The sequence below is a fragment of the Falco cherrug genome, chromosome 6 (assembly GCF_023634085.1).
Source record: "Falco cherrug isolate bFalChe1 chromosome 6, bFalChe1.pri, whole genome shotgun sequence".
Classification (NCBI taxonomy): domain Eukaryota; kingdom Metazoa; phylum Chordata; class Aves; order Falconiformes; family Falconidae; genus Falco; species Falco cherrug.
In genome coordinates this window covers 24524805-24537734 of record NC_073702.1, presented here as the reverse complement: position 1 = coordinate 24537734, position 12930 = coordinate 24524805, and the positions used below count along the sequence as shown (strand labels likewise).

The window sequence follows — 12930 nt, the reverse complement described above, 5'->3', positions numbered from 1 at the left end:
TTAAAAGCTATACAAAGCAACTTGTCAATATGGTTTGTTCATTTATTATTCACCAATGGATGACTGTTTTGAGAGCTGAACAAACTATTTCTCTCACTGATAATGCCATGATGTTACTGCAGAAATTGGCCCACACTCCACTGCTTTCCTTTTGCGTAAAGAAGAAAACAAGCAGCTCAGGATAGTTTTGCTACATTGCATTTTCTTCACAATTTAGATGATAATTTTTTGAGAGAACGAGAAGGAGGAATTTTTAATCCAGGGAATACTGTATTTGATTCTACAAGTTTTACCATACGCCCTTATTTTGGATCTATGGCAGTAGAACCCAGAGGCCTTCACCGACGCCAGGGTCAGGTTGTGAGGGAGATATGCCTGTTGCGCAAGTGGCTGCCCTAACTCTCTGCCCTATAGTGGTCATGATATAAGAGTCACATTAACATCTCTTTTGCCACCAATATGAGCTATTCATGTCACACAGGAAATGGTAATTCATTTCAGACAGTTGTGCATCTTTCAGTTGGGTTTTTTTAACCAGTTAATTTTCTCTTCTGCAGCTCTACCTCAGTTTACTGTCACTCCTCAAGACAAAACAGTGATTGAGGGACAAACCGTTGATTTCCCTTGTGAAGCACAAGGCTATCCCCAGCCTGTTATTGCCTGGACTAAAGGAGGTAAGTGTTCTGGTTTTACTTTTAACCTACTAGAATACTTTAGCTGTCATTTTGGAATCACTCATGCATTGAAAGAAATTGCATGTATTTGTGTAGATGCTTCAGTCTTCAAAGGAAACAGGGCTCATCTCTTTCTGCTTTAGCTAGAAAAGGCAAGGTGCCCCGCAGAATCTAGTTGCCCAAGCATTTTTTCATTATTCATTAAAAATAATGTTGCTCAAATATGTCTCCAAATTAGATTTCTAATAATAAATGTTTAAGAAAATATGAGGCAAATCACATGTGTCCATACCTATCACTGATGGTTTACTGCAGCAGAAATGGAGATGACTGTCATTAACTGGATCTGAAATTAGGTGGGATGTGCTCTCTTCAGAACAGTCCAACCTGTAACTGGCATCAGTATAACTGCATTTCTGTCACTTAATGCACATTGACAGGATTGTTGGGGTGCACTCTGCTGACTTTTATCAGATTGTGGCTGTAAAGGAATTAAGAGCCAAGTCCTGCAGGAAGAAATTCTGTAGTGGATGTTTTATCAATGAGTAAATATTCCAGTTGAATCGAATTAAATAACTCTAATAGGAAAAACAGCTCAGGAAATTCTAAATTATGGTGGCTAAAGCAGATTGTTAAACTCTTGATCGTTTTGGTGCTGATAATGTCCCCATTTCTCAGTCTACCAAGATTGTCCCAATCAGATTAAATGTCCATAAAGGAAGAATAGGATACAGACATTGATGTGCCTTTTACTTAATTTTTATTATATTCAACCTTTTTCAGGGCTGTATGTATTTTTCTATGTATTCTGTAGACAGCCCAGGCACATAAGATGAATTATGTCTTACATGGCAGTAAGATGAAGTGAACAGTAATACCTATTGGTGTTCTTATGATGCTTTCTCATTTGGATGCTTAATTATGATTCTTAAATGAAAATACTTATTTCTACCACAAATGGAGAAGTGATCAGGATTATGATTGGGTGCATATGTATGTTTTGTTTGCTTTTCGTGTTTGTCTTCTGAGAAGTAAAGGTTTAAAACTTTTATTAAAATACTTCAATTTTTCCCAACATTTTATCAAATTTAAAATCTTCTGGATTTCCCGTTTTCTGACACAGAAGAACTTCATTCTGCACTGCTGTAAATAGCAAATGCTGTTGCTCTGTTTCAGGAGGCCAGTTGTCTGTTGACAGAAGACACTTAGTTCTATCCTCTGGAACTCTAAGGATTTCTAGGGTTGCTCTGCATGACCAGGGACAGTACGAATGCCAAGCAGTCAACATTATTGGATCGCAACGAATTGTCGTATACCTTACTGTACAGCCTAGAGGTATGTTCTCAATGTATGGCTACTGGCAGGGGGAGGGGGGAGAAGAAGATTTAAGCTTACACTAAAACACACAGTACTGTGTTCAATGTTTCCTCCCCCTAAAATGTAAGGTCAATTATCTTTGATAGCACAAAATATTAATATGAAGTAGTTTACCTTTGTTCAGAGTCAAAAAAACCTTTGAAACAGAGCTTGAATAGTGCTTGGGTTTTTCTTCAGGACTTTCCCTGCATTTTACAATGATTCTAAATGGTGGTTTTGAATTATAAGTTGGTTTATTAGTTTTTATAAATTGAGCATGTGGGACGGTGTGCCCTGATAGACTTTGTTCAAAGTCATGTGGAGACTACGTAAGCTTACAACTACGCATGGCCTTTTTTGATAAAAGCTTGTTAGAATGAGGCTATGCCTTTTGTTGTTTAAAAATCCTGCTGTTCAGCATATTGCTAACATTTCACATTTCTGATCATTGTTTTTGAGTATATGTATAGATTCCAGGTGTTTTTTAATAAATAACATGTATGAATACTTATTAGTATTTGTACAGAGTATTTTTCTGTGAAAGAGGTTTACTTCTCTTTGAAAGAATGGAGGTTTGCTTTGAAGATGACAGTATTCTTATGCTTGGAAAAATACCCTGTTCTGTGAAAAGACCAGTTCTTTAAAAGTCTCTGTGTTGTTAACTAAATAGTGTTATTAACATAATATTTTGATGTCCAGAAAGAGAATGCTTTATTTTACAACAGGTGAATGACCTTCATGATGAAAAGTCATTCCCTATACTTAAAATAAGCTGACACAGAAAAAAAAAAACCTACTCCATTTTTCTTACGCTTTTCTTCAAGTAAATTCTAAGCAAGCTACTTCTAGACCTAATTAGAATATTATGATTTATAATTTAGTTAAGTGCTTTAGTGTTTAATTAAATTCAAGGAGATTAAATGTTTAATTACAAAGCATTTCTTGTGGCATTTATTACACTGCTCTGTAAAAGCACAGCCTCCTCCCACTCTCCGCAAAATACTGGTATGTTACAGCAGAAATACAATCCTTAATGTCTTCGTGATCTTGTATGTGCTTCTCATGATGGTTGTGTTGGATATCAATCTGGATTTGAAAGAAATTAAGATTAAAAAATGCTTTAATTTCTTCACACTGGACTTAGGTAACTGTACCCTGTGTCCTTAAAATTGAAGGTGATGTTTTCATGTTTTAAGGATTAAGGGCTCCTTGGTGTCAATGGGATAAGAGCTCTGTGAAGGCAGCACCTCTGCAAGTCAGGCTGAGGGCATCACAGTTGAATGACTTATGGAAGTTTTGCTTTTATCATCTAATTGTTGCTAATTAAAAAACTAAAACTTAAAAAATTGTCAGAAATTGATGAGATATTAATTCTGGTGATTTTGTTCACATTTAGGTATTTACAGAAATTCTTTTTAATTTATTGAACTGAAGAGTTTTTGGTACCTACTAGCCTGTTTTGTTGGAAGTTAAAAGTACTTAAAATTATCACCCTGAAGCAGACTTCAAGAATAAGGGCTTTTATCTCTAACACAAACTTGTAAGCAACTAAAAACTTGCAGACAGAATAGGATTGTAGATTAAGAAATGTTGGGTAACTTAAAAAATTAAGCAGTGTTGACCTTTCTTTAGACAGTCTTTTGCACAAGTGGTATTTCATATCTTGTCAATGTATCATTTGTTTTTTTTTTAGTGACTCCTGTATTTGCCAGTGTTCCCAGTGACATGACAGTGGAGGTGGGCACAAATGTGCAGATCCCATGCAGTGCTCAAGGAGAGCCAGAGCCAGTAATTACATGGAATAAGGTACTAGTTATATGTGCAGTTGTTGCGGAAAGGCAACATCCTTTCCATCTCTTCAGAACTAGCTATTTAAAGTGCACATTGTTAAATTATTGCTTGCTGTGGTGTCTGAAATCATTACCTGAAGGTCAATCAGATGTATATGGGTATGAAACCTTAATTTTATATATATATATAAAATTATATGGTTATACAAATTATTATATGGACCAGCTAAAACTCATAAGGTATGCCTTTAAAAGGCCTATGTATTTTAGTAACAGTTCTGTGTGAATCTGGTTTTAATTTTCACACTTTCAATGATACTATAGATATAAAACAATGAAAAATACTGTGTTGCTGAGCCCTTTGGCACTGTTGACACTTCAACCAGGACATGTTTTGGTAACTCTTTGGTAGCCTCTCTCACTTTGATTTCCATTGGTGCAATAGTTATGTCAAACTATTAGTCAGATTTATTAGCAGAGCTCCCAGTTAATTAATGAGTCGCTAATATTGATCTTCAATTTTCCTTATGATCATCTTCAGTTGGCGAGCATTAGAAAATGTACTTTAACGTACCTTGAACAGCTTCTAAATGCATAGTGCATGAAGAATTGATACATAAAAGCTCTTTGAGATTTTTTTTGGTTGGTTAACTTTGAGTAAAACCAAATATACATGTTCTCAAGAGGTGCTGTCTTATTTTAGGGTCTTAAATTTTTTTGATGAGGACCTATGACTATTAAAATACTTTGATTTATAATAATGAGTATTTTGAAAACTAAATAGACTGTACAATTTAGAAGCACATGCAAGTCTTCCGGTCAACATAAGTGTGTGAGTTTTTAATGTAAGTTTATCTAAATCAATTTGACTAGTACTTGGCCTACAACATACAAATAAAAAATAAAATGTAAAAATAGAAGAGAAAAAAGATGGCAAAAATTCAGCTTTGAAAACAAAGGGTGTTTAGAATAACGAAACGTTGTGCTTTGCTGCAGGATGGAGTACAGGTAACTGAGAGTGGAAAGTTTCATGTTAGTCCAGAGGGATTTCTTACCATTCGCGATGTTGGAACAGCTGATGAAGGCCGATATGAATGTGTTGCCCGGAATACCATAGGATACTCCTCTGTTAGTATGGTGCTTAGTGTTAATGGTAAGGTGTATGAATCAGAGGTATGAATTAGATTATAGTTTTATTCCAATTGCTTAATTTGTAAGTAAACAAAGAAGTTAATCAAATGTGAAATTTTTTCTTTTATTCATATTCTATTCTCCCATAATCATATTTTTTCTTTTTTTTAATATTAATTCAGGCAATTATCTGCATAGACGTGAGTAAGATGGGAATATGTCAGCTGAAATGTCTCTAGGATTTAAGCTTCAAAACAAACAATGATTTGGGCTCCAGTTAGTCATACTACTTGCCTCTTGAGACATTATTTGGACCTATTAGAATTTGCTAGTTCAATACACACGCTAATCTTTAGGGATAAATTGACAAAAAGTCTTGTGGTGTCTTTAAAGGAGCATTTACAGCACTTGGTTGAAAATTAAGCTGCAGCTGTTGTGAAAGAATTCAGGAAAGTCATAATGATCTTAAGAAGCTAAAGGAGAAAATAGAAAGAAAAGGAGTATATTTGAGATTATTCTAATTATTTAAAAGTAATTATGGCAAATAGTAATCAATTATTAATACTTAATAATTGGTAATAAAGCAGCCAAAGAGGATAAGGAAATAACTATATTATACAGACTGACCCTAATGCTTTTCAGACTTATTGAATAAAAATGTTGATTTTTCAGACTAATTTTGATGGAAAATTTGAAGGAAGACTGGGGGAGTGGGGGGTGTTCAGTAGAAAATATGACATAGTATTTTTGTATCATTGGAAAATGAGTACTGAGCAGTGATTTCTTTAACATATTGGATATTACTTCCCAGTGTTATGTCATCTGTTTGCTATTTTGTTTACTAAATTTATAAATATGTATCAGTGATTTTTCTAAAGTATTGATTACCATGATATCAATCACAGGATGGCTGGAGTTGGAAGGCACCTCTGGAGATCATCTAGTCCAACCTCCTGCTAAAGCAGGTTGTTCCAGACCAGGTTGCACAGAATCGTGTCCAGGCAGGTTTTGAATGTCCCCAGAGAAGGAGACTCCACAGCCTCTCTGGGCAGCCTGTGCCAGGGCTCTGGCACCCTCAAAGGAAAGAAGTTCTTTCTCATATTCAGGTGGAACTGCCTGTGTTGCAGTTTGTGCCCATTTCCCCTTGTCTTGTCACTGGGCACCACTGAAAAGAGCCCAGCCCCATCCTCTTGGCACCTGCCCTTAAAGTATCTGTAGGCATTGGAAAGATTCCCCCTGAGTTTTGTCTTCCCCAGGCTAAACAGGCCCAGCTCTCTCAGCCTTCCCTCACGAGGGAGATGCTCCAGTCCTCTCATCATCCTCGTAGCCCTCCGCTGGGCCCTCTTCAGCAGTTCCCAGTCTCTCTAGAACTGGGGAGCCCAGCACTGGACACAGCACCCCAGATGCGGCCTCACCAGGGCAGAGCAGAGGGGCAGGATCACCTCCCTCCACCTGCTGGCCATGATCCTCCTGATGCACCCCAGGGTCCCACTGGCCTTGGCCACCAGGGCACACTGCTGGCCCATGGGCATCTTGCTGCCCACCAGAGCTCCCAGGCCCTTCCCCGCAGAGCTGCCTCCCAGCAGGCCAGCCCCAGCCTGTACTGGTGCGGGGGGTTATTCCTGCCCAGGGGCAGGACCCTCCACTTGCCTTTGCTGAACTCCATGAGGTCCCTCTGCGCCCAGCTCCCCAGCCTGCCCAGGTCTCGCTGAATGGCAGCGCAGCCTGCTGGGGTCTCAGCCACTCCTCCCAGTGCTGTGTCACCAGCAAACGTGCTGAGGGGACACTCTGTCCCTTCATCCAGGGCACTGATGAATCAGCTGGACAGGACTGGACCCCTGGGGTATCAATAAAACTGTGATGTTCCCTGGCCTAAGTTGCTTTTAGTGGAGTATCAGTGTAACCCCTTCTCTATCAAAAATAGTATTTCTTCAGTCTATAAGGATGATTTCTGAGAGGAAAAATAGTGTCTGTGTGTGGTTTTGGGTTTTTTGTTTGGTTTTTTTTGTTGTTGTTGGGGTTTTTTATTTGTTTGTTTGTATTTTATTTTAATAAAAAATATTAGCCAGATCTCAAATCAGTAAGAGCTCTGTGAAGTGAAACCATGAATTGAACTACAACTCCAGTGGAAACCAGTTGCATTCACTTAGTGCAGATGTCAACTGCTCATTCTCATCTGCTGGAATTAGCAAACTGCAAAACTTGGTGCTAGCTGATCTGCAGTATTTAATTGTAATGTGTTTGGGTTGTTTTTTTTTTTTTCCCATAAATTGTGGCATCATTAAACCTAAAATTAGTGAAATTATCCTTGATTATTCTGCATTCATCTACATGATGTTTCTCCTTAAAACTAGTGTGATGTCAGATACATTTTATCTATGGTTGCTATAAAAATGAAGCTGTCAGAAAAGCAAGGAGGACAAGCGGACAGATTATAAGTACTGGATACTTGCTATCTGGATAGTATTAATGATGGTATAGCTAGAAATGCCTAAAAACTTGCATGTCTGCTTTTCTGTTAATGTTTTATGAATGCATAAAAATCTTCTTAACATTGAGACAGAAGAAAGGTAAGTGTATAGAAGGCAGGTTTTGCTGGTCATGTTTGATATTATTTTAAAGATGTTTTCTTTTGCCATTTTCTTCTGTCCTTTTCTGTTGTTTTGTGAAAGTCTCTGGCTCAAATGTAAAGTGGGATGTGTGTGGATTAAGTTGTTGCTTAACAATATTGCCATTTTTTTCTGCCACTCCCCAGCCCTGGGAAAAAGGTGTTGTGTGAAAGGCTTGCAGGGACTTTAACTTTTCATATTTATCAGCCTAAAAAGAGAACTGCTGGCAGCAAATAGTCTATACAAAAATGAAGTACAGTATGATTAATATCTGACCAAGTTTTATGATTCAGGCCATGTGTATCAGGATAGCTCTGCAAAACACTTACCTAAAGTGAACACCGATATTGCATCTATTGTAGACAGCACTAGGGAAGGTAAGCAGCCACTGGATTTTTAGTCTGCAATGTTGCAGTATTAAGATGGTTCATGGCACACAGGCACTCCCTGAAACAACTGAGATGAGGGTAGCAAACCTGTAAATGTTTCTCTTTAATTAGCTTATCTGAATGTTTTTGTATGGTTATGAAAGTGAAGCTGTCAAGCAAGGACAGTAGGCAATTAGGACAGATCAAGTACTATTGCCATTAGGCACTGTGGGAAAGGGTCAGCTTGTTTTGGATGCTGGAAATATGCTGTCAGCGGCCCAAGGCAGGTGGCCACAGGGAAGAGAAAGGGGCTTCAGCCACAGCTATGGAGTGCCAAGGACTGTTTTGTTTGATTGTGTAGATGGTTAAGTTTGATTACCCAGGTCTAGACCCTGAAACTCATATAGACACAGCTTAAGCTGCCAGTTATGAAGGAATAATGAAATATTGCTTAGGAAAGAAAAAAAAGTCATGAAAAGCTTGCAAACAACGGGTTTTATGTCAGCTGATTTTGTACATCTGCTGATTTTATTCCAGTGTATTTGCTTTGGACTTTTTCCCTGCTTTACCCTTCTTCCTGTGTGACTTCTCCAATCTAAACACACTCTGGAAATTGTTAGCTGTTGCCCCTGGATCTGGTAGTTCTTGGTTTAGACCGAAAGGAAGGTTATTAGCCCTAGATACTTTGTACAAACATCCAGCTGCAACTGAGTACCGTATAAAAAGGCAGATGAATGGAACTATGCTTTACTGAGTTTCCAGTATTATGCAGAGTCGTTAAAGAGCTTTTAAGCATGTGATTTTTAATGTACTAATAAAATGCTGAATAATTTTAAAGTAGAAAACAAAGCAGTGATCAAAATATATAAAATATTTATAGCCCTTTAAAATTAATGTGTGTTGCTTACTAGGCTGAGCTCAGGAGAGGAACATTGTTAGTTTACTGTAGTCATTTGGGAATATATAAGTTTCTGTGGGTTTTTTCTTCTTTTTAGTATTTTTGGTGTGGTTTTTTTCTTTTTTTCTTTTCCCCTGAAGCCTTCTGGAACTTATGTGGTGCATGTGTTCTAAAAGGCAAACTAAGTCTGTCACTATTTTCCACTTGTAGCACATTCCTGTAAACCGTTAAAATTCTTGCATTTAATTCTGTACTAATTGAAATCAGAGGGAATACTTGCATTGATTTCAGTGGCTATGGGTCAGGTTCTTGATAACAACACCTAAAAGATGATATTACACCACACCGGAAAAAAAACCCTGAAGAATAATTGGTTTTTTTCTTTGGTCTTTTTTACTTGAAATTGTAGGACTAATTAATGGACACTTAAGTGCTGTATGCATTTGTCCTTTTTTTTGTTTTAGATTTATAAGCAAGCTGACTTTTAAACTTATGTTAACTTCTGTTTTAAATGAATTTTACTCTACTGTGTACGCTTTGATACAGTTCCAGAATGGTTAAGATGTCTATATTTGGACTAACTAATGCTTAAAGAACAGGAGTTTACTTTGCACAACTAAAATGATGTCGTGTCTAGACTCTGTTTTATTGTAGTATCTTTTTGTGTGTGGCCATTTTTGCAATAACATGTGAATTCCTTTTTCTATAGTGCCTAATGTCAGCCGAAATGGAGATCCTTTTGTACAGACATCGATTGTGGAAGCAATTGCAACTGTTGACAGAGCAATAAATTCAACACGTACACATCTGTTTGACAGGTATCCACTACTTTTTTTTTTTTTTTATATAGTGAGAAGTCAAAATTAATTTTGTATATACTAAAAATAATGGAAGATTTTTTTAATCAGGAAGCTATTTTATTATTTAAATAACATTGTTAACATCTGGTTAGTTCTGGGAATACTAACAGTTTAACATGTAAGGATTCCTATTGTTTAAACACTCCTGTTGAGATGTCTATTCACTGCAACAGTTTTTCTACTGAGATAATGTGTATTAAAAGGCTACTAAATGTTTAATTGCTACTAAATGTTTAATATTTTATTATTAAACTTTTTTGTTTGTTTGCCTTCCATTTTGAGATGAGTAACCAAGGTACGTACTAATCTCCTTGCTGAACACTTACATGATTTATGTAGTATTGTTATTTTGTAATTCCTGTGTACACTCACTATTTTTTTCAAATTATCTGTCAGTCGTCCTCGTTCTCCAAATGATTTGCTAGCCTTATTTCGATATCCAAGGGATCCATACACTGTTGAACAAGCAAGAGCTGGGGAAATATTTGAAAGGACATTACAGCTTATTCAAGATCATGTACAAGATGGTCTAATGGTTGACCTGAATGGAACAAGTCAGTAATCTTTCTTTGTTTTTCTGTGTTGAAGTGTATTTGCCTTCTTAAGTCATTATACATCAAGAGACATTTATTTTCCAAGTCTGGGTCTCAACTGCAGAATCATTACATTGAAATCAGTGGAGTATATGACTTTGCAAAACTTTACCAAATATATGTGTTTGCCCAATTCAGTCCTTGGTTTGCACATTGCTACATTGCAGTGTAACTCTGAGCTGTCCAAGTAGAGTGGTTTTATTTTTCCTCATGTTGACATATTAGGGGAAAAAATCGTGTTCAGATTCTTCTGCTGGTCAAATTTAGTATAATGGAAATGCATAATGCATCCTGCTTGTTAATTCATTAGGACCATTGTTTCATAGCAGAACAGACTGTTGTGTATTAAAAATGATCAGTATTTTATTCGTGTTTCTTTAAGTAAAGCTATTTAGTGTTGGCGTGCCTTGGCAAAAAGAAATGATGATATAACAAGAAGCATTTGTGTACTTTATGAACCAAAGCTTCTTCACATACCACAATATTATTCAAAGAATTATTTGCTACTCATTCTTGAAGTGTTTGTCAAACTAAGCTAATTGTTTACTTTAACACTGATCTGATGTAATGAGAAATACAGTTTTTGCTGCTTTTTATAAATAGCAGAAAAATCTGAGGTTTAATATTTCTACCTTTAGTTATTGAAGTCCAAGTACAAATTCATGAGGTCCAGCTGGAGCATATGCCGCTAATGTGTATAGATATGTATGTGGATAGGCTTGAGACATAGGACTGAAGCATTTGGAAATAATGATAGTTTTAGGAGAGCTCTTGAGACTTGAGACGTAGCCAAAAGCTACTCTGAAAATCTAGAGGAAATATTTGTACTTATTATGTTCTTTTTGATGTTTATAATTGAGTATTTATTATAACTTCCAGAAACTTTAACTTTGACTGTGAACTAGGTAAGTGTTTGTTCTGCAAGCTTTGTGGAGTACAGCAGTATTTTTTAGTGAAAGGAGCTTGCTACTCAGTATTAGAGCTGAGTAAATAATTTGTGATTACTAGTTTACCACAGAAACTTCTTCAAAATTCTTTGAAGGCTTGTGTTTTGTAAGAGGAACCTCATTTATTTTGGTTTTCTGATTAGATGCATATGCAAGCGCATTAAATATAATACTAGGAATATATGAAATCTGATGTGTGAGAATTACTCGGCTGCATTTCTCTAGGATTTGTAATGTGGAATTCAATCCCCTAAAGTTTACAAAAAATTGGCATTAAAGCATACAAATTAAAGAACACAAAATCAGGCAACTTCCCGTGATGCTGGAATTTCTGTTCACAACAATAGCTTGCTTCTCAGCCCTACAAAATCCACAGAAACCTGGCTTTTAGAGAAACTTGAATAGTAAAAGAAATCTGCTTTCATTTAAATAGCCTAATGCTCATATTTTAATACTCATATTTGTCCTTATTTGGTTTTATTGCAAAATGCAGAGCCCAATGAAAGGTGTTATTTAGCACTTTTGCATTGGGAACACTTGAGAAACTTGACAATTTCCCATTCAGAGACTTATTAAAATGTAAAATCTTGGAATATCCCAAGGAAGGACTATGAAGACAAATTCTCCTTTGTAGTACCATACTGTATAATAAGGGGAATGGCCACAAGTTGCTGCTTGGGAGGTTCAGACTGGATGTTGGGTAACAGTTTCTCACTAGGAGGCCAGTGCAGCACTACAGCTTACCCAGAAAGGCTGAAGAGTCTCAGTCTTTGGAGGTTTTCAAGCCTGCTAGACAGGGGATACACCTGAACCTGATCCAGTGCTGGAGGCAGCTTTGCTTTAAGCAGGAGCTTGGTCTGGGTAAGAGGTCCTTTCTAATCAATATTTCTATGACTCTGAAACATCTTGCAGCTTGAAAAAAATAATACAGTTAATATTACTGTGAACTGAGCTAGCCAGCTTCTAAGTACTGGAAATGCTCAGCACCTCACATTTTTATAAAGCAGAGACAGAGTTGGTGCCTACAATGGGAGAGGTAATTAAGGGTCTGAGATTGACATTTATGGCAGCCTCCAGTCTCCTCAGAATACCATCAGATTTAATCCATAGATAAGAAATTGCATCCCACGTGAACTTCTAAACAGAGAAGCTGAACATTTATTTTAAATTAGTAATGAAAGTCATTCCACCCAAAACATTCATAGTCGAGCTTTGCTCACAACTTGATTGCAGAAATGTGGATGGCAACCAGGATAACCACAAGAGACAAATGTTTATGTAAAGACTGCATGAAGAATAATCATAAGGAAAGAACGCAGTGATGAATGAAGATAAATTAAGGAGGAGTGTTGTTATAAAGAAGATAAGTTTTTTGAGTGTAGTCTTAGAATTAAACTGCCCTAAACTAGCCCACGTATTAAAAGAGTGTTTTTTGCTGCATTACCCAGTGGCACTGGTTTAGCTCTGTGGTTTTTCTTTTTCCTATCTGGAGTATTTTGTAAAATAATTTATATATGTCCACAGAAACAGGTTAGTTTTGCCTAATGCAAGTAGCAGATCTCTAATATCTTTGCTTTGACTTGTAAACCATGCGGGGTACATGTAGCCTGAGGCTGAGAAAACATAGATCCTTTAGCACAGGTCCTGTCCCAGCTGAGCAGCTATGAGCAATCCAGTCCCTTTAAAGGCAAAGATAAAGAGGGG

General features: G+C 36.8%; 1 protein-coding gene across 2 annotated transcripts in view; it reads left to right on the top strand.

Annotated features, from left to right (window-relative positions):
- PXDN (peroxidasin) overlaps positions 1 to 12930 on the top strand; it is a 90283-nt gene that overhangs the window by 54628 nt on the left and 22725 nt on the right. For both annotated transcript variants that reach the window (XM_055714280.1, XM_055714279.1), the window contains 6 exons: positions 558 to 674; positions 1851 to 2009; positions 3724 to 3836; positions 4817 to 4973; positions 9536 to 9644; positions 10083 to 10240. In XM_055714280.1, the coding sequence (XP_055570255.1) occupies positions 558 to 674; positions 1851 to 2009; positions 3724 to 3836; positions 4817 to 4973; positions 9536 to 9644; positions 10083 to 10240 (813 nt within the window). The remainder of the gene's footprint in view (positions 1 to 557; positions 675 to 1850; positions 2010 to 3723; positions 3837 to 4816; positions 4974 to 9535; positions 9645 to 10082; positions 10241 to 12930) is intronic.